We start from the raw sequence: 18,946 nt of genomic DNA on the forward strand, positions 1-18,946 counted from the left end.
TTTTTTGAAATCACAGTTCTTGAAGTATCGATACATTCAGTGCTGCAAAATGACAGTTGTCTTGTTTACCTTCACAAACTTCAAGTGTGGCAACATCGTAATCAACAGCTGTGGTTCAACTTTGACCTAAACTTTCAATTAAAATCAGTTTTCCACAAAGAAGCGCTTGTCAAACTGCCATACCCAGAAGTGAAACTGTTATAGCACAATGTTTGCCATAAATAATTGCATATTTACAAACCAATCGAACAGCTGTTCTCTGCTACCTCCCCCAACCCATAAACCTGCTGTCAAATAAACGTCAAAACAGTGGCGCGACTCGCCAACCGAAAAAACCAGCAGAAAAAGTGAAATGAGGCGTGATAGACAATAGAAGAAAAATAAATAAACACCGGGGATCCACAATTAAATCGCTTATGTACATAGAAGCCAAAGTGTAGCAATGGTCGACAAGGAGGAGCCCGTAACACCCGCTCCCTCGCCCACGGAGGAGGGAATGGCCACTATTGGGGCTGCTGGAGCCGGGGATCAGCCACAAAGTGCAGGGAATAATACCAACGTTAAGATCGTGATTATTGGAGCCGGAATGGCTGGCTTATCGGCTGCCAATCACCTTTTGCAAAACGGCTGTGAGGATTTCCTTATTCTGGAGGCACGAGGCCGGGTGGGCGGACGCATAGTGTCCATACCGCTCAGCAATAATCAGAAGGTACCTATTGTTATATAACCTCCTCAAGTCCAAGAACCAAAACAAACCATCATATGGGACCATATGACGTTAAAAGGAAAACACTTCCGACCACGGAAAAACCACAAGCATGCTGTAACAGATTCATCGCCCCAGCGAGTTGATTATAGATTTTTCCAAGCACTGCGCAGTCGGTCAGCTGTTTACGCTTTTCATTAAAGCTATTTTTATACATGTTCCTGTTCCCTATTTGCCTATTGTAAGTTTCATTTGTTACACATGCTTACATGAGGTAATTCATGTGATTGCATCCGTCGTGATTTCTACTCACGATTTTCATTGCGTTTATTTGCATAGTTTTGACCGGTTTGGCGGCACTTTATCAAGAATTTGTTATACAACTTTCTTCGGCAACGTTTGGCAGATAAGATAGGGTTATTTTGTGAATTAAGCCAATGATGACGTATCCAGTGCAATGCCCTAAAAAACTCACGGGCTTGCGGGCTGACGATCACGTAGTCTTAGTTATAGGACAGAAAAATGTATTATTATTATTCCAGTTTTCTATATTGTCTGCTGAACTTCTTGTTAACTACATACGCCCCTTAAATAATCTAATATATGTAGGTCAGTTCTTATCTTTTTATTACTAGAAAGTTAAAATGCTTAACTTTAGCTACTTATCTTAGACATACCTAAAAATTACCTACTTAAATACTTCTAAACAATCTCACTTTAAAATCACAGGTTGAACTTGGCGCCAACTGGATACACGGCGTCTTGGGCAATCCCATCTTCGAGCTGGCCGTGCAACATGGTCTAGTCAGCGTGGTCAACGTACCAAAACCGCACAAGGTGGTGGCCACCACGGAGGACGGGCACCAGGTGCCCTTCAACATACTTCAGGAGATCTACGAGGCGTACGTCTGCTTTCTGAGGCGCTGCGATGAGTATTTCCTGTGCCAGTACAGCCCGCCACCGGATATACACAGCGTGGGCGAGCACATTAACTATGAGATCGAAATCTACCTGAGCGAGGTCCAGGATCCCAAGGAAAAACGCCTCAAGCAATCCATATTTAACTGCCTGCTCAAGCGAGAGACCTGCATTACCGGCTGCAACAACATGAACGAGGTGGATCTCCTGGAACTTGGTAAGGCTAAGTTTAATAATAATTAATACTATATTACATTAAAAATATATTGTTTATTTTAGGCAGCTACACTGAGCTTCAAGGTGGCAATATAGTGTTGCCATCTGGCTACAGCTCTATTCTGCGACCGCTGGGTGCTCAGATACCCAAGCAGTCCATCCTGACCAAATGTCCGGTGAAGAAAATCCACTGGAAGCGAAAAAAGACCTTCACTGGACTGGAGACGGTGGACGAGAACTCGGAGGACGAGCACTCGGATGACTCTGAACGAACGGTGACGGAAGTGCCGACGGGGGATCTTCGTGGCGCCTCCGTGGAGTCCAACACCAGCAGCAATTGTGATTTTCCTGCAGGCAACGTGCGCATAGATTGTGAGGACGGTCGAGTGTTTCATGCAGCCCATGTGATATGCACCATACCGCTAGGCGTACTGAAAAACACCCATCGCGCTCTCTTCGACCCTGTGTTGCCGCAGTACAAACAGGAGTCCATCGAGAATCTCATGTTCGGCACCGTGGACAAGATCTTCTTGGAGTACGAGCGACCGTTCCTCAGTGCCGATATATCAGAGATTATGCTTTTGTGGGACGACGATAAGCGGGATATGAACAGCTCCGAGGAGGAGCTAGCCAGCGAAGATTATCTCAGTAAGAATTGGTTCAAGAAGATATATTCGTTTGCCAAGGTGACGGACACGCTGCTCTTGGGCTGGGTTTCGGGCCGGGAGGCGGAATACATGGAGACACTCGACCATAAGGCAGTGGCGGAAAAGTGCACGGAAATACTTAGGAATTTCCTGCAGGATCCTTACGTGCCCAAGCCAAAGCGATGTGTTTGGTAAGGCAACGAAACATTGTTAAAAATGTTGTCTATTAACGGAAAAACTCATTCTAGCACCAGTTGGAAGTCGCAGGACTTTACCGGAGGGGCATACACCTCAATACCGGTGGGGGCAACACAGGAGGACATCGAAAACCTCGCCCAGCCCCTCTATGCCACGCCTCAGGCTATGAAGGTCGGTTCAAAAGTCTTTTTACATCCAACATTGGTTCTTATTTTATTATGTTTCGCCAGCCCGCCATAGTTTTTGCCGGAGAGCACACCCATTCCAGTTTCTACTCTACTGTACACGGCGCCTATTTGAGCGGACGGACGGCAGCGCAGCATTTGCTGGCGAGCGATGAGCCAGACGAAATCATCATGGAGTCGGACGGCAGTGATCTGAGCGCCTGGATACAGGGCATTGCTCTGGACTGAGTCTAGGCTAATCAACGACCACTCATCGATTTTGTATTATAATTTATTATCGTTTTTTGTACGCTCTTGAAACGCTTTTTAGCTAGTGATATTTAATTTGTTTGATTGTAATTTATTTTGCTAGCGTCTTAAAACAATTCAACTTATTTGTGTACATCCCTTGTAAGCATTTGTTTTATTTTGTTGATGCAATTATTTTGTAATTTATTTGGAACCCGCTTGTACAATACTATAAATAAACGTTACCATTTAGCTGAGCTGATCAATGTGCTGCCAACTCGAACAGATCGTGCACCCGCAACAGCTTTCACTGTACTTGGACGAAAAGTGTGCACAAAGACATAATGTTGTTTAGACCTAATTACCGATTAGCAACCATAAGTGTATGAATACAAATATATTGCCTATTTTTATAAATTCGTATTTAACGTAGAAAAGGTTGCACCAAAAGATTGACACTTAGACGGTCAAACACTGAGTGCAACTAGTGTATATTTGAAAGTAACTATTGTTAACGTTAACTATTTTGCTAACTAAATTATGCATTGGTTGACTCTTTAAGGCGGTAAAACAAAAGTTGATATTCATAAGTCCGTTCTAACACTTGGATCTGCATAATTATTTGTATTTGTGACAAAGATATCGACTTGTACGCATAAATGAATAAAAGAACACGCTAAATTATTGAAGGAAAATGTTTATTTTTGAATAGTAAAGCACTGTAGAAGGCCCTTCTGATCTTTTAACAACGGAAAGTAATTCGTACTATAAAAATCAAGTTGTGCTTTTTGTTTTAGGCCAACAAAGTCTATAATTCAAAATATATCCTAAATTAGTTGAAAATCTTTGGAGTTGCGCTCATAAATTTTTTGTGGATACATTTACACGAATTTAACTGAGGTGTGGTAAAATATCGTACAAGTATAAGGTAGGTGAAAACAAAATAGATTAACTAAGCTTATTTAAAAAAAACACTCACAATTCGTTTATAAAAAAATTGAACAAAAAATCCTTCGAGCCGGATTTGAACCAGCGACCTATGGATATCTATTGCGTGTCTTCCAACTACAGTCCACCGCTCTACCAACTGAGCTATCGAAGGGGGCGTGCTGGGGTGTTGGTTATGCACCGGGTATGCGTATAATCGCGACTAAACTTTGGTTGGCCATCGCTTAAATTAATACATATTTTACTTTTTAAAGTCTTTTTAGTGGATTGAGGTCACGGTCAAATTATGTAATGTCTTGTATATGCATCTCTTTCCGATTGTTGCTAAGCCTAAATTTATTTATATTTAATATACATACATATGTACATACAAACAAATTAAATAAGACATGTGCATTTTTCACCTGCTTTTAAAATTGCTATATTTTTAAAATAATGATTATTTTTTATTACATAGTGGATTTTAAGCCAGCTATATTTAATTTTCGGTACTTTTTTAAAATGGTTAATGCATTTTCTTATTTTTAATATATAATATATATATATATTTTGTACTGGATACGGGTCTTAAAAAATATAAAATATTTAATTCTAATATAAAAGGAATATTAAAAAAATCGACAAAAAATCCTTCGAGCCGGATTTGAACCAGCGACCTATGGATTTCTATTGCACATTTTTCCAACTACAGTCCACCGCTCTACCAACTGAGCTATCGAAGGTTGAGTTTAGAGTCGGCCAATGCGCGTTTTCTGCATGGGCACAAGCAAAATGTACTATGTTTTGGTATTTCTTTTTCTTTCGCTTACTACTTATTTGGGTGAAATAAAAGTGGTCAGCTTTCTCCATTCAGTCAATTGCAGTAGTCTACAGAGGCTAAGGCCAAAGTGTTTGATAGCGCCGGCATCTTACACAAATTGCTTATTTATATTCTCTATTTAGTTTCTGACATCTATTTATTTCTTATTTTATTTTCATTAGCTTAAAATAATAATAAAAAATTGTAAAATAAAATATTAATTATAATTAAAATATAATATATATACAAAAAAATTTTACATCTTCTGATCCTTCGAGCCGGATTTGAACCAGCGACCTATGGATTTCTATTGCATGTTTTCCAACTACAGTCCACCGCTCTACCAACTGAGCTATCGAAGGTTAGTTTCAATGACGGCAAATTCGCCTTTTGTTCAGGAGCGAGAAGGGGAAAGTAATACTGATGGTCAAATAAATAGGGCCCTAAATTCTCGTAAACTAATATTAAAAGTAATAGCATTCTAAATCGTTTCATGGTTTCAGTTCAGACCAAACTCTTGCATGAAGTTAGAAAGCCAGCTATACACTATTTGACCTTGGTTTCACATCGTACGTAACTAGTTATCCACCCGACGCTGTACCCAGATAAGAGGGTGGGGTGCAAACAAAGCTGATGTCTACATATACATATATCCATCTCGTTCCAGCGCCGACGATTGAAGCGCGACTAGAGCAGTCCGACTCCACATAGACGATAACGATACCGATACTTTGCGAGTCCGCTCCCCAAGATTGAGCCCCCACAGCGTAAAAGCGACCGAGGTGCCGGCGACGAGAGCAGTTCGTTTCCAGAAGCCGGCAGCAGTGGTCCGTTGACAACTTCGATTCCAGCTACTCATCCACCACGTCGATACTCTTGTCTGTCTTTTGCAAACATAGAGGAGTCACCCTTTGGCTAACGAATCCGAAACTTTCGAGTGTTGTTGTGCAACATATTAAAAACCGCATTTGTTCGGATCCAATTCACATTCGTATTCGCAAGATGTCATACCACAAGCCCGAAGCCAAGACTGTCCAGGATCTGAAAGATCTGGCCCAGAAGCTGCGTATTCACTCCATCAACGCCACCCAGGCCTCCAAATCGGGGTAAGCTATCGAATATAACTAAGAGCCCATTAGCAAATTAAAGTGTGCATATTTTATATTTGTGTGTACATAGCTGCGAATTTTAAAAGTTGTGCACCTTGCACTTGTTGCTTCAAAGGTGACCCCTTCCATTTCAAGGGTGGCTGCGAAAAAGTTTTGAAAGGGGCTAAGAATTTGTTTATTATTATTTATTGTTAAAACTATTACGCATATAGTTTTGTATCTATGTAAGATGTTAGATATAGGGAGACCGGTTCCTTTAGTAACCCCCTTCTGCTCCTGAGATTCAGCTGCCAAGCCACGTGTTGTCCAATAGCTTTAGTGAATTCGCGAATTTGTTGCCCTGTTTGCGTGCTCAGTGATAAGCCGCGTTCACCTACATACCTTAAATTGTGAGCTAATATTTTTTGACCTTAGACAACCTTGAAAAATTAGCTTTTTCTCTTACTGCTTTTTAATTTCTTTTGTTTTGTGCGTGGCGTTCAAAACGCCGAAAACACACACAAAGCCAAATGGCGTACAAACAAACATACTTAGATATCAAAAAGCGGCATTTAATATATGTACATATGTATGTACATGCAAGTGTTGGAAAGCACAGCTTGTGACGGGAATCGAATGAGAGGGATAGGAATAGTAATGAAATGATCCCCTACACTTGAGATTTACGACCTTATGGCTTTTAATGTAATTATATCTCGGATAGACGCGATCAAATTATTACTGCAACAGTAAATAAAAAAGTTAGTATGCTGATAAGGAATACACTTTTATCGCCTCCATTAGTTTTTTCCTTTTTTTTTTTTGTAACGGTTCCAGATAAGATCTGTTCTGTTTGCTCTAAATGTGACCTCTGGCGACGAGATAAGCCGCGTTTGGTTACTCACTGGCCACGATATGACCGATTAGAGGTGACCAGCTCAAGTGTGTTCCCCGCATGATAATCGAAAATCACTGAAAACTGATAAAATAAGCGGGCCGGGTCACTGCTAACACTCGGTATCACCTTCATTAGTTCTTGATATGGTTGCAGGAAATGGGGACGCACTTGGGAACTATCTAGAAACACGTGATCAACACAGATCACCATGCAACTCCATCGTGTAACCCAAGAATCTCGTTTTGAAGGCTGTTGTTTAGGTTTTTTGGGGATCAGAAAAGTACAAGGGACAGAAACCGGTGAGGATTGCCATTTCTGTACATATGTATGTATACTCACATCTTGACAAACATAAAAATCACACCAGAACATGCATAAGTATTTACTTATGTCCGTGATTTGGTTTATTTATACGTCTGGGGTAAGACGAGCCCCCCTTTTTGTCTAGGGTTGCGTGTTTTTGCGGTTGGAGTTGTGCCAGATCTGCGATTCTGCAGATTTTTTTTGGAATTTTTGTTTTTTGTCGGAACACGATCGCATGGGAACACTGAATTCTGAGAATCCACCCTATCTTATTTACATATACTTTGCAATTGGATACTCCAGAAGTCTTCTTTTAAAAAGGGGGGAATAGGGGCTTTGAAGATAAGCTGTAATAGACAAATGGATTTCATTTATTAAACAAAGTTTTTAGTTATACTTTTCCTTTATACATCGGCCTTCACTTACCTACGTTAAGGTCGACTTCTAGTTTCATAGGCACCTACCTTAACCTAGAACTGCAAACACAATGTTATTTTACAATCTAATATTTGGCCCACTCTTCCCCTTTATAGCCATCCCACATCATGTGCCTCGATTGCCGAGATCATGTCCGTGCTGTTCTTCCAGCAGCTGCGCCTGAACTTGAAGCACCCGCGCGATCCCTCCAGCGATCGGTTCATCCTGTCCAAGGGACACGCCGCCCCCATTCTGTATGCCGCTTGGGCTGAGGCCGGTCTCTTCCCGATCGAGGATCTGAACAACCTGCGCAAGATCGACAGCGATCTGGAGGGTCACCCGACGCCTCGTCTGAACTTCATCGATGTGGGCACGGGATCCCTGGGACAGGGTGTCGCCGTCGGCGCTGGAATGGCCTATGTGGGCAAGAACTTCGACAAGGCCGACTATCGCACCTACGTGGTCGTTGGTGATGGTGAGTCCGCCGAGGGTTCCATTTGGGAGTCGCTGCACTTTGCCGGCCACTACAAACTGGACAACCTTTGCGTGATCTTCGATGTGAACCGCTTGGGTCAGTCGGAGGCCACCTCCCTGCAGCATAAGCTGGATGTTTACCGGGATCGCCTGGAGGCCTTCGGCTTCAACGCTGTCGTTGTCGATGGTCACGATGTTGAGGAGTTGACCAAGGCCTTCCATTGTGCTGCGATCACCAAGAACAAGCCCACCGCCATCATTGCAAAGACCTTCAAGGGCAAGGACTTCCCCAATATCGAGGATTTGGACAACTGGCACGGCAAGCCACTGGGCGACAAGGCCGCCGAAGTGGTAAAGCATCTGCAGGGACTGATTGTCAACAAGGATGTTAAACTGGCCCCCAAGCCGGTGTCCAAGACTGGTGCTGCTCCCGATGTCGACATCAGCAACATTAAGTTGAGCTCGCCACCCGCCTACAAGCTGGGTGATTCCATTGCCACTCGATTGGCGTATGGTACAGCTCTGGCCAAGATTGGCCAGAATAACCAGCGTGTGGTTGCCCTGGACGGAGACACCAAGAACTCTACTTTCTCCGACAAGCTGAAGAACCTCGACCCGCAGCGCTACATTGAGTGCTTCATCGCCGAGCAGAATCTTGTGGGAGTGGCCGTTGGAGCCGCCTGCCGTCGCCGCACAGTTGCCTTTGTGTCCACCTTTGCCACCTTCTTCACCCGTGCCTTCGATCAGATCCGTATGGGCGCCATCTCACAGACGAACGTTAACTTTGTGGGCTCCCACTGCGGCTGCAGTATCGGTGAGGATGGTCCCTCCCAGATGGGTCTGGAGGACATTGCCATGTTCCGCACCATCCCGGGCAGCACCATCTTCTATCCCTCTGATGCGGTGAGCACGGAGCGTGCCGTCGAACTGGCCGCCAACACCAAGGGTGTCTGCTTCATCCGTACGTCCCGACCCAACACCTGCGTGATCTACGACAACGAGGAACCCTTCACCATTGGCCGCGGAAAGGTGGTGCGCCAAAAGAGCTCTGACGAGGTGCTCCTGATCGGAGCTGGAATCACTTTGTACGAGTGCTTGGCTGCCGCCGATCAGCTGGAGAAGAACTGCATCACCGTCCGTGTGATCGATCCCTTCACCGTGAAGCCATTGGACGCCGAGCTGATTATCGAGCACGGCAAGCAGTGCGGAGGACGTGTGGTCGTCGTTGAGGATCACTACCAGTAAGTGTTCTTTGCAGTCTTTCAATAGTAATCCGTTGCTAACTCGGATTTTATTTGACTCGTTATAGGCAAGGTGGTCTGGGCGAAGCTGTGCTGAGTGCCCTGGCTGGCGAGCGCAACTTCGTGGTCAAACATTTGTACGTGCCCACAGTTCCACGCTCGGGTCCTCCGTCAGTCCTCATCGATATGTTCGGCATCTCCGCCCGCCACGTCGTCAACGCCGTCAACGAGATCCTCAAGGATTAAGGGACGAGACTCCAACGGTCGTCATCTGGCTACATTCATTTACCGCCTACAGGAATTCCCCCAGTTACTACTTACTTCTACTATTACCCCCACCATTCCCTCTAAGATTGTTAATTACTTTCGCTGATTTGATCCTTAACATCATGAAAATAAAATATCTTTAATAAAAACAAATAAGCCGAACTATATTATTTGGTTTTCTGTTTTTGAATCAAGCTAACTTATTTTATAGAGGTGAAATGGCGGGTCGATTTGCTTTTGGTTTGCTGTGGATTGTTTTTTGTTTGATATGGCTTTACTTTTGGTTTGCGTTGGGAACAAAATGTATAGATATAAGAAGGAATTAAATATATTAGCTTTGGTTTAAGCTAAGGCATATTGTTACAATTTTAAAATTAAAAATTTGTTTTAGATTATTATTTAATTTAATTCCGAGGTAAAAACTAACAAGTTGGCAGTTACCTTCCAATTAGAAAAACTATCGATAACTATGCTATCGCCATCGCTGGTGCCAGCTGATAATCGTGCGGCATGATTATCTAAACATTCATTTGTTTCAGCGAATCCCGAAAGCCATTAAAAATGAACTTAAGCACAAGAGTTATGCTGAATAGATTGACGCAGCAGTGTGTCTACAAGCGGATTGGTAAGGACAGACATTTTATCTAGTGCCACACATTCAAGACGCGTATTTTCAGTCACCTTCTCCACCAAAACTGCGGAACATGCAATTGAAAATCAGGAGGAACAGAAAAAAGAGGCTCCGCCAACCACGCCGACTCCACCAGTGAACCGGAAGCCCATCATTCCGGCAAATTATCGGTTTGTTTACCCAGAATTCCTGCCCGATCCGAAGGTGGAGTGGCGCAACCTTGTGCGCGAAAAACTGGAGCGACTGGACATGCTGGATCGTCGCAAACAGATTGATCTGCCCGAGTTCTACGTTGGATCTGTCCTCGCGGTGACCAGTTCCGATCCCCATGCAGCCGGAAAAACCAGTCGATTTGTGGGCATTTGTATCAATAGGGATCGCTGTGGGCTGCGCGCTCGATTTATCCTTCGCAACGTGATCGATCACCAGGGCATGGAGGTGGTCTACGAGCTGTACGATCCTACTATTCAGAAGATCGAGGTTTTGCGGCTAGAGAAGCGACTGGATGACAGTCTTCTCTACCTACGGGACGCTCTTCCTGAGTACAGTACTTTCGACGAGAACATGGAAGCAGAACCGCTCGAGGAGGGTGCTCCGGTGCCCGTCAACGACATTAAGGTGGTGCTCCGTCCGCGTCCATGGCTGGAGCGTTGGGAGCGACAGAATCTGCGTGGTGTAGCCAACATCGATGAGTATCTGAAAGACAAGCATCGCCTGTCGGCGGCCAAGATGCAGAAGCCATGGGAGAAATACGACATGATGAAGGACTACCGCAGCTCGATTCCCGAGGAGGAGCAAACGGAGATCTTCGCCGAGGTGCACACGGAATTGCACACACTGGAGCTGCAGCGAAAACGCAACAAGCGCAAGCGCACTTTCATTAAGCCCAAGCAGCTGGCGTAATTGCATTTGTTGTCCATTTTGTAGAATAAAAATATCGAAAAATGTTGAAAGATAAAGGTTTTAGAGTTTATCACCATTCTATGCCTTCTACTTTATCAAAACGTAAGATTTCAATTATAAGGTTTGGATAACGCTAAATTAATTAGTTTATTAGTCATAAGTGAAGTATAGTGGCTTAGCAACTAAACGCAGAATAATTTACAACGGACGTTAAAGTACTAATATACGCGATACTTGTAGAAATTGACAAAGGATATCGTTGCGTTCCAACCAATAATTGTGACGACCAGAAACAGCAGAAAGATGATGGGCAGGGCGATGAGAATGATGCGGGTGTTTTTCAGATGCGGAATGCCTGCAGGAGGAAAACTTATTATTTAGAGAACTTGTTAATGCATAATATAACTTACAATTGTATCCCAGAAACGTGATGTACACATAGTAGCCCATGCCCATCAACCAAAAGGTGTTGCCCAGAAATCGCGAGATGAACCACGTTTGGCTGATTAGCCAGTTGTAGAAGAACAGCTGGATGAAGTGCAGCAGCATCAGTGGCGGAAAGAAGGCGTTCAGATGGACATCGAAGGCATAGCCCCACTCGATATCCGGCTCCAGACTATTTGTGCGCAGATACCGATTTGTCACCGCCCAGAAGAACGACGCTATTATGATGCCCACGAAAATACAGTCCACAAAGACCACGTAGAAGATGAACGAGATGCTCTGCCAGAAGGACAATCCCAGCACATACGCAAAGCCCAGGGAAGTGACTGTTGAAAGATTAATAAGTTATCGGTGTGTCCTTGATTTTTTCAAATGGTGTATATTCCTATATAAGGCTATAGTAATCTAATTGGACACTGATGAAATAAGTTACTTTTCCCAAACAGAAAACCGATTGGTATAGACAGTAGAGAAAGAAGTGCTGATCAATTTCCTGTCTGTAGATGTAGAACAAGATGGTAACCGATGAAGATGGGATCTCCTCCGCGGAGGTGTGTGAATGCTTGGGCGTTAGAACTCACCACATAGACAGACGACCAGGAGCACCAGAAAGGCCGGATCGTCGCGGGCAAACTGTGACTTGGTCTGTTTCCGGTAGTTGAAGTTCCGGTACACCTTCTGTGGCGCCACAAAGAGATAGAGCATCTGCCACAGGGCAAACTCGAAGTCCATCTGATTGAATTTAAGCAGACGTCGCAGGTATTTGTAGCTCTTAGTGGTCGCCGAGAGGCAGTCCCTCCGGTGGTTGGCGGGCGGCGGAAGAGGTGAATGGAGCCGCGAGGCACTCGAGTAGCCAGAAACCACCGACGGCGTCGGCGATTGTGTATACTTAACGTGGCTATATTGACTCATTTTGTTTTGTTTAAAACAAAATTTCTTGTGTTTCCAGCAGAGTGGCTGCGCCCTCAGCGCCACGAAATACCGATTTTCCGTGTATAATGTGCTAAAATAGGCCAGGCAAAACAAGATGATGTGGAGTCACGATAAGGAACAGCTGATTGGGGATGGGTGCGTGACACAGTTTTATGGCTACAAGCAAAAATCCGTAAGTGCAGTGAAATATTACAATTATTAAAATTAATATGATAATTAAAAAAGGTATTACAATTGAAACTCTTAAAGTAAATGAAATTTTAAGCATGCACATTACTTAATAATTTTGTTGCACGGGCCACTGTAAGAGCACCAACAATGTGTATTGCGATATATATATATTATGCACCTCAATTCGTGTCACGTTATAAAAGTGATCAATCTCTCATCTCCAACAAACTGTCAAATCCAAATGTTATGAACCGGGTGCCAAAAAATCAGTCTCTTGCTCGACTTTGTTTTGAGTACCAAATTTAAGTTTCTGCTGCTAGATCGATCAAATAAATTAAGTCAAATTTCCTGCACAAGGTAAGAGCGATTTCCTTTGGCATTTCCAGTACCAATTGCAGGCAACAGATGCCTCCATTTTGCAGCATGAATAGATGTTCGAATCCGTGGTTTCTGCGCGCCGTGCGCCAGCACATACGTAATATCCACGAGATGAGGATTCCGTACGCCCGTCCGGTGGGCCTAAGTCAGCGCAATTTCACATTGGAGCCACTGGGCAACCGGGAACTCATCCGCGTCCACGGGGCCGAGGTGGTGCCATTCTTGCAGGGTCTCTCGACCAACGATGTGGCCCGGATTCGTTCACCGGGGGGTCCTGCCTCAATGTACGCCCACTTCCTCAACAAGGCGGGCAGGCTGCTGTACGACACAATCTTGTACCGCACCAACAATCCGGAAACCATCCTAATTGAGTGCGATCGGGAGGCTTCCTCGGACTTCCGACGCCACCTCCGCACTTACCGCGTTCGCAGACGCATTGAGGTCGACAGTGTGGACGATGAGTATACCACTTGGGTGATGTTCAACCTTAAGGACGCTTCGGAGGCTGTACCCAATCCACATCCGGACTTATTTGTGTCCCTCGACCCGAGGCTGCCCGTCCTTGGCACACGCATCCTGGCTCCTACCGACATGGACTGGGCCAAGCTGTCGAAATGTTTTGTCGACTTTGGAACCGCCACACCAGCCTCTCCTGATAATAATTATCAGCTTCTTCGCTACAAGCAGGGAGTGGGCGAGGGCTGCTCGGAACTGCCTCCGGGCAAATGTTTTCCTCTCGAAGCAAATGCAGATTACCTACATGGCGTGAGCTTCCAAAAGGGCTGCTATGTCGGCCAGGAGTTGACCGCCCGCGTCCATCATTCGGGCGTGATCCGAAAGAGATACATGCCCATCCGGTTGACAGCTCCTATTGATTTGGGTTCCAACCAGGACGTAACTTCTGTTGCTGGAGCGAAACTAGGACGCGTCTTTGGTTTTGCGCACAAGCATGGTGTTGCACTGTTGCGAATCGAGAAGGTTCTCAACGGCCGTCCGGAGCTAATGATCGATGGCGAGCGTTGTTTTGTGGAACGTCCGGAATGGTGGCCAGAGGATCTGCCTGGAAAGCGTCGCATGGCGTTCGCTGAATGACCTACGAACTGAATTGACCAACTATTTGTTATTATACCATTGTTATAAGTGTAGTAAATGTAACTAGTCTTCGTAAAAGATGCCCAGTTCTATGTTTTTCTATTGGTCTTTTAGAAAATCTCTATCATGGATGACGATGAGGACTTCGTCCTGGACAATGAGGCAGAGGAAATTAAACGATTACAGCTTCCCGAAGAGGAAAAGAAGCCTATTGATCCCGAGGAGGCGGATGAACGAATAGCACGCATCGAGTTCAACTGCTCTGGCTGTGAAATGCACGAGATGGTACATTATTTTGGACGGAAACCGCCTTTTGCTCTAGGAGTTGAGTACCCCGAGGATAACTATGTGATGCGAGATCCCTTCCAGCCACCTCCACCTCGTTGGCAGACACAGCCGGAATACTATATCACACTGGGCACTAAGTGCTCCACCTGCTCCAAGTCAGTGTGCAAGGATCCCGGCTGCAGTTTTTACTACACAGCCTCTTTTTGCTTGCCTTGTGGCAAGGAAGAACTAAAGAACTGGCCAGTTGAGGCGCAAGCTCGGATAAGAAAGCAGTTGTCAGCCAGTCAAGGCAAAAAAAATTAAAAAAGTCTGTAAATAAAAAATGGTAGTCTGTAAAAATTATATAGTTACTGAAAGAGTTTTTGGTTAGAACGGTATAACTATGTACGAAGTCTAAAAATTATATTTTAGTATTGAAACCCGTAAGTTCTTAAGTGTATTGTTTTTAACACAAGATTCCCATTTTAAAACTAAGCCAGCACATGTGAAATAAAACGAATCTGAAATCTGCAATGTTAATTCAAAGCATATGTGCCTTTATACAATTTCCTATTATTATTAAGGCAAGACCTTACATAATTCGATTCGACTAAAATGTCGTGCTTTTTCTTAATGGCTGCAAACATTGCACGTCCTAATTCTTTTTTTAAGCGAATAAGGTGTACCTTGCATGGATTTTTTTCATTCGGTATTTGCTTTGTAAATTCCCCAATGCGGATTGCCAAAGCTTTGTCCAATATTGCGCGATGTTCGTCATATTTATTGAATGTGGCTAATGCATCCTTTTTAAATTTTTGCTCTTCGCTGTTTATGGCCATAAAAAGGATCCATATTTTTTCGTCGAACTCCTTATATGTCTTATTTCCCCATGGACGCGTATGATATTTGACCAAAGTTTTTACAATGTCTATATCATAGTTATGTGGCTTGGAAGTTGTTGAAGTTGGCTCGATGAAAATTTGCTGCAATTCAACATTTTCACACTCTGGACTCGGATCATGCAATAATTCCAATTTCATTAGGTTCGATTGATAGAAACCTCTGACAAGTAGCGATTGCTGATCCCCAAAAAAGGTACGACACTTTGGTAAAAGGTTTTCCAGCTTTAAAAGTCTCTCCGCCACTTGTATCTTTTTGAATATTTTCCTTTCGAGTTCTACTCGGATTTGATTATAAACTGTAAAATCAGTGTAGGTATCAATTTTGGTCGCTATGTCGTACATGCTTAGGTTCAAAGCAATTAAAACTGTTTGGAAATTCTTCTCGAATTCCGCATTTTTCTTTATGTGCGTCGGTCTGTTGTGAAAAGTGGCATTTATCTCTTTCAGTAAGGCAGTGTACTTAGCATCGGTCTTAGCCAGAGATTCCTGTAAAAAACATATATATTTAATATTGCAATTAGACTATGTGCTAGGTTTAACCTTACCAGATCTGAAATTTCTCCTTTTCCGTCTTTATCGAGAACAAGATTGTTTAATCATCGTCATAAACATGGATGGATTAGTAGTACGTACCAACTTGCTTAAGAAGTCTTGCCAAAAATATAATTCCAATCATTTTCGTGCTGATCTTCATTGAACTAACCACCAGTAACGTTCGAGTTCTACTGATAACTCACCATATCTGTCAAAAAAAATAAACTTATGGGGTAAAATATAATTTAAATTGACACGAGTAATTAGTTTCACTAGATTTCGTGGGGGCTCTCTTAAGTTTGACAGTGGTGCAATGCAAGATGTTTTAGAAAAGTAAAAATGAGTTACTACTTCTATCAAACCATCGACGAGATTTCTTTTACAGACATGCAATAAATTAGGGTGTTACACGTGTGAAGATTATAAGACTACGCCTAAAGTCGCGCAAAACATACGTTAAACACCCACAATTGAGGGTCAGTTCAATGGAACCCGACGGTTCCAGCTGCATGTCCCACAATTAAGGCATCATTCAAGGCATTTCCGTGCAAACCAAAACCCTTAGTCGATGATCAACGATAGCCCAGATCAAAGGTCAGTGATCACCGGTCTACGGGCAATTTATGGCACGGTGTCCAAGCAATTGCACAGAAAGACAAAAAACAATCTTTATCACATTTATTGCAATGCCCCAGCTCTTTTGTCAACGATCCCGAAGGCGAAGGACAAAGGGCAAGCGGGTGCCAAAAAAAAAGGAAAAGGTCAGAAGATGACCCGGAGGATGCGAGCAAAGGACACAAAAGGAGCAACGCGCGCGCTTCTCTCAACTCGCATCTTTGAGGTCGTCTTAGAGGTCAAGTTTGGCCCAATGCGGAAAACTCCTGGGGTTTTGAAATCAAAGGAAAAGTATCTCAAAAGATATTCACTCGATCTGCAGCTATCTCAACTCAAAGTGAGTTGAGTTTTAAAATAGGGGTGGATTTATGTTCTTTGAGGATCCAGTGAGCTATAGATTTTTTGTTTTGAGTATAACTCTCTTTTACTCACTTTTTGAGTGGGCAAAGGAAATCCACTTGGGCGATGGCCATCGATCCTTGTCCACGCAGGACATTTCCGGATTGCATTCAATTGTCATCCTGCAACAATTGCGCTTTTCTCTGGATTCTCCATTTGTTTGTCTTCTTCCGATTGCCTGTCACATTTTTGTTACTTCTATTGGTTTTTTAGCTCATGTTACCTTCTTTGTCCAGCTCATTGTTCCAAACTGAATACGGCCAGTATAAATGGCAAAAATTGGCCGGGTATTTCTGTTAGCATCCCAGCAGCAGACATCTCCTCTTTTGGCGCCCATAAAAATTAAACAAAAATTAAGCGCAAACATGAGAATTCTGTCACATAAATTGTAAGGCAGCCTGCACCTTGCCACCAACTATTTTTAGTCCTTCGAGCAGCTGTGTTGGGTTTGTCCCTCCTTTATTACCCGACTTACACCAAAATTAGTCCATCTGCAACTGAGTTATGCGCTGCTGAGGCTGCTGCTTGATTAACACATGTCCTGCTAGATGCGGGCGTGGCAAACAAGCACCTCCGACGGCAACCCAGATTCCGAATCCCAATCCCAATCCATAACCGTGTCGAGGTACGATGTTCGGTAGTCCCACGCCTATATGTTCGTGCTTCGTTTGTTGATGCTCTTAACTCATTCATTATGAATTGGAGGTGCTAAATGTGCCACATGCATCATGTGTTGCCGCTGCTGCAATGTCGTGTGTTCGCGATAGATGCAACAATGAAAATAAGGACATATTTCTCCTAATAATTTTTAAGTTATATAAAATATGCCTTGAAGTTTAATCCAAAATTGAATATACTTCATTATTAGTTTAATTTTTACTTATTTGTAATGAAGGTATATACGTAAATGTTATGTGCTAAATTCGGGGCATTATTCAAAATTTTTCATGCATCATTCAAAGACACTTTTTCATTCGCTTCAGCTTTTCTCCGCTTTTCATTCATCCGACCGTTTGCAAGAAAGATGAATTGAGTATTTGTCAAATAGAGGATTCCAAACCAAACGTTACACACACGAGAATGCATCAAAGATTCATCATGCACCAAACAAAATTCCACAAGATTGTGATCGTGGACGTGGAGAAATCATGCGAACAACAATCGTTACAAAACACTGAATCAATCATAAGACGCGCAAATCCTCAAGGAAATCGAACAATGGCGCGCAGATTGAAATCGGGATGAGGTTAGGGTCGCTGGGTCGAAGGGCAAGGAATTGAAGGATCAAGGACTCGGGTCGCAGAGTGAGGCAATGTTGCGCGTGCGCGACGAACGCTCCCCTTGAATGTTTACGCCATTAGGCTCAGAGAAAATCAGGAGCCAAAGGAGCAGGCAAGGAAATGAGCCTATTATGATGCCTTGAGGCTCGACCCCCGACCCCCGATCGTTCGGGTGACCCCGATTTTTCCGAGACGCCGAACCCGGAAAACACAAATCTTACGCGCCAACACGCGACATTCAGATTTTTTCAAACGCTCGCACGGCATTTGACTTAGGGTTGATCCCGTGGAGTCCTTCCCCTTCCGCAACAAATGATTTTCTTATGTCTGCTCCTTTGGGATTTGAGGATCGGAATTTGTTTGCTTTCCCGGGAACCGAGAGCCCTCATTCAAATGAGCTGAGCTCCTTGGGCGATATTTGTGTTTAGTGTGATCTTTAGCAGCTTGACATCTGCCCCTGGCTCCCGACTGGCGAGTTATGGAGTCATGCCCTAATTTCTGGTAGTTCTTGCTTAATTTTTCGACCCGGGGAAATTTGTAATGCCCCCAAAAGAAAGGGGGTACCACATACTCTCTTAGCAGCTGCTGAAATCAAACCGCTGCGCATATGAACTCCATCAATGGGTTTTAAAGTAGTCATGCATTTATCAACCAAATAATTTGCAGGCTACTTAGAGCCTGCTTAGATATAAAAATAATCCAAGATCAAAGAATAAAGTCCATTCTCTCGACTCCTCAAGCCAAATGTCAGCTCGAATTTAACGCCAATTGCACGCCCCTGGAAAAGAAGGCCAGGTAAGAATGGATCTTTAGAGACATGGACGAGATTCAGAGCTGGTCCATCGGATGATCGGACTCTGATTT

General features: G+C 43.7%; 7 protein-coding genes and 3 non-coding genes across 11 annotated transcripts; 5 read left to right on the forward strand and 5 right to left on the reverse strand.

The window, feature by feature from the left end:
• The first annotated feature begins 113 nt into the window (after positions 1-113).
• On the forward strand, positions 114-3,355 carry LOC6536243 (peroxisomal N(1)-acetyl-spermine/spermidine oxidase). The gene is made up of 5 exons (XM_002096796.3): positions 114-709; positions 1,436-1,841; positions 1,904-2,678; positions 2,736-2,856; positions 2,916-3,355. Exons 1-5 carry the CDS (start codon positions 443-445, stop codon positions 3,096-3,098), a joined length of 1,752 nt encoding a protein of 583 aa, XP_002096832.1. The 5' UTR covers positions 114-442; the 3' UTR covers positions 3,099-3,355.
• A 478-nt stretch (positions 3,356-3,833) lies between these two features.
• On the forward strand, positions 3,834-9,686 carry LOC6536247 (transketolase-like protein 2). The gene is made up of 4 exons (XM_002096797.4): positions 3,834-4,026; positions 5,513-5,951; positions 7,668-9,266; positions 9,335-9,686. The coding sequence occupies exons 2-4, from the start codon at positions 5,848-5,850 to the stop codon at positions 9,510-9,512; spliced, it is 1,881 nt and encodes a 626-aa protein (XP_002096833.1). The 5' UTR covers positions 3,834-4,026; positions 5,513-5,847; the 3' UTR covers positions 9,513-9,686.
• On the reverse strand, positions 4,108-4,200 carry Trnay-gua. The gene is made up of 2 exons: positions 4,164-4,200; positions 4,108-4,143 (listed from the first exon to the last, which is right to left on the reverse strand). It is a non-coding gene; the product is annotated as a tRNA-Tyr (tRNA).
• On the reverse strand, positions 4,675-4,768 carry Trnay-gua. The gene is made up of 2 exons: positions 4,732-4,768; positions 4,675-4,710 (listed from the first exon to the last, which is right to left on the reverse strand). It is a non-coding gene; the product is annotated as a tRNA-Tyr (tRNA).
• Positions 5,115-5,207, reverse strand: Trnay-gua. The gene is made up of 2 exons: positions 5,171-5,207; positions 5,115-5,150 (listed from the first exon to the last, which is right to left on the reverse strand). It is a non-coding gene; the product is annotated as a tRNA-Tyr (tRNA).
• A 312-nt stretch (positions 9,687-9,998) lies between the features above and the next one.
• On the forward strand, positions 9,999-11,143 carry LOC6536248 (39S ribosomal protein L19, mitochondrial). The gene is made up of 2 exons (XM_002096798.4): positions 9,999-10,158; positions 10,211-11,143. The coding sequence occupies exons 1-2, from the start codon at positions 10,095-10,097 to the stop codon at positions 11,065-11,067; spliced, it is 921 nt and encodes a 306-aa protein (XP_002096834.1). The 5' UTR covers positions 9,999-10,094; the 3' UTR covers positions 11,068-11,143.
• Positions 11,144-11,175: 32 nt separating this feature from the next.
• On the reverse strand, positions 11,176-12,527 carry LOC6536249 (protein unc-50 homolog). The gene is made up of 3 exons (XM_002096799.4): positions 12,093-12,527; positions 11,478-11,837; positions 11,176-11,422 (listed from the first exon to the last, which is right to left on the reverse strand). The coding sequence occupies exons 1-3, from the start codon at positions 12,421-12,423 to the stop codon at positions 11,286-11,288; spliced, it is 828 nt and encodes a 275-aa protein (XP_002096835.1). The 5' UTR covers positions 12,424-12,527; the 3' UTR covers positions 11,176-11,285.
• Positions 12,528-12,833: 306 nt separating this feature from the next.
• LOC6536250 (putative transferase CAF17 homolog, mitochondrial) lies at positions 12,834-14,163 on the forward strand. Of its 2 annotated transcripts, none has more exons than XM_002096800.4 (2): positions 12,834-12,972; positions 13,038-14,163. In XM_002096800.4, exon 2 carries the CDS (start codon positions 13,039-13,041, stop codon positions 14,083-14,085), a length of 1,047 nt encoding a protein of 348 aa, XP_002096836.1. In that variant the 5' UTR covers positions 12,834-12,972; position 13,038; the 3' UTR covers positions 14,086-14,163. The 2 variants fall into 2 exon arrangements, with proteins under 2 accessions (XP_002096836.1, XP_015047619.1); XM_015192133.3 differs by having other exon boundaries at positions 12,848-12,972; positions 13,021-14,163.
• On the forward strand, positions 12,841-14,898 carry LOC6536251 (cysteine-rich DPF motif domain-containing protein 1). The gene is made up of 2 exons (XM_002096801.4): positions 12,841-12,972; positions 14,200-14,898. The coding sequence occupies exon 2, from the start codon at positions 14,212-14,214 to the stop codon at positions 14,674-14,676; it is 465 nt and encodes a 154-aa protein (XP_002096837.1). The 5' UTR covers positions 12,841-12,972; positions 14,200-14,211; the 3' UTR covers positions 14,677-14,898.
• Positions 14,882-15,996, reverse strand: LOC6536252. Its single transcript, XM_002096802.3, has 3 exons — positions 15,888-15,996; positions 15,800-15,825; positions 14,882-15,740 (listed from the first exon to the last, which is right to left on the reverse strand). The coding sequence occupies exons 1-3, from the start codon at positions 15,946-15,948 to the stop codon at positions 14,889-14,891; spliced, it is 939 nt and encodes a 312-aa protein (XP_002096838.2). The 5' UTR covers positions 15,949-15,996; the 3' UTR covers positions 14,882-14,888.
• Between the last annotated feature and the right edge of the window lie 2,950 nt (positions 15,997-18,946).

Source organism: Drosophila yakuba, chromosome 3R (genome assembly GCF_016746365.2).
Source record: "Drosophila yakuba strain Tai18E2 chromosome 3R, Prin_Dyak_Tai18E2_2.1, whole genome shotgun sequence".
Classification (NCBI taxonomy): Eukaryota; Metazoa; Arthropoda; class Insecta; order Diptera; family Drosophilidae; genus Drosophila; species Drosophila yakuba.

Excerpts from the sequence above, each read along its gene's own strand:
- LOC6536243 (XM_002096796.3), top strand. The coding sequence starts at position 443 with ATGGTCGACAAGGAGGAGCCCGTAACACCCGCTCCCTCGCCCACGGAG. Across the intron at positions 1,842-1,903 it reads GGTGGATCTCCTGGAACTTG|GCAGCTACACTGAGCTTCAA; the intron begins GTAAGGCTAAGT and ends TGTTTATTTTAG. Across the intron at positions 2,857-2,915 it reads CCACGCCTCAGGCTATGAAG|CCCGCCATAGTTTTTGCCGG; the intron begins GTCGGTTCAAAA and ends ATGTTTCGCCAG.
- LOC6536247 (XM_002096797.4), top strand. The coding sequence starts at position 5,848 with ATGTCATACCACAAGCCCGAAGCCAAGACTGTCCAGGATCTGAAAGAT. Across the intron at positions 5,952-7,667 it reads ACCCAGGCCTCCAAATCGGG|CCATCCCACATCATGTGCCT; the intron begins GTAAGCTATCGA and ends TCCCCTTTATAG. Across the intron at positions 9,267-9,334 it reads GTCGTTGAGGATCACTACCA|GCAAGGTGGTCTGGGCGAAG; the intron begins GTAAGTGTTCTT and ends GACTCGTTATAG.
- LOC6536248 (XM_002096798.4), top strand. The coding sequence starts at position 10,095 with ATGAACTTAAGCACAAGAGTTATGCTGAATAGATTGACGCAGCAGTGT. Across the intron at positions 10,159-10,210 it reads GTGTGTCTACAAGCGGATTG|TCACCTTCTCCACCAAAACT; the intron begins GTAAGGACAGAC and ends GCGTATTTTCAG.
- LOC6536249 (XM_002096799.4), bottom strand. The coding sequence starts at position 12,423 with ATGAGTCAATATAGCCACGTTAAGTATACACAATCGCCGACGCCGTCG. Across the intron at positions 11,838-12,092 it reads CCTGGTCGTCTGTCTATGTG|TCACTTCCCTGGGCTTTGCG; the intron begins GTGAGTTCTAAC and ends ATCTTTCAACAG. Across the intron at positions 11,423-11,477 it reads CACGTTTCTGGGATACAATT|GCATTCCGCATCTGAAAAAC; the intron begins GTAAGTTATATT and ends TTCCTCCTGCAG.
- LOC6536250 (XM_015192133.3), top strand. The coding sequence starts at position 13,021 with ATGCCTCCATTTTGCAGCATGAATAGATGTTCGAATCCGTGGTTTCTG.
- LOC6536251 (XM_002096801.4), top strand. The coding sequence starts at position 14,212 with ATGGATGACGATGAGGACTTCGTCCTGGACAATGAGGCAGAGGAAATT.
- LOC6536252 (XM_002096802.3), bottom strand. The coding sequence starts at position 15,948 with ATGAAGATCAGCACGAAAATGATTGGAATTATATTTTTGGCAAGACTT. Across the intron at positions 15,826-15,887 it reads AAGACTTCTTAAGCAAGTTG|ACGGAAAAGGAGAAATTTCA; the intron begins GTACGTACTACT and ends TTCTCGATAAAG. Across the intron at positions 15,741-15,799 it reads AAGGAGAAATTTCAGATCTG|GAATCTCTGGCTAAGACCGA; the intron begins GTAAGGTTAAAC and ends TGTTTTTTACAG.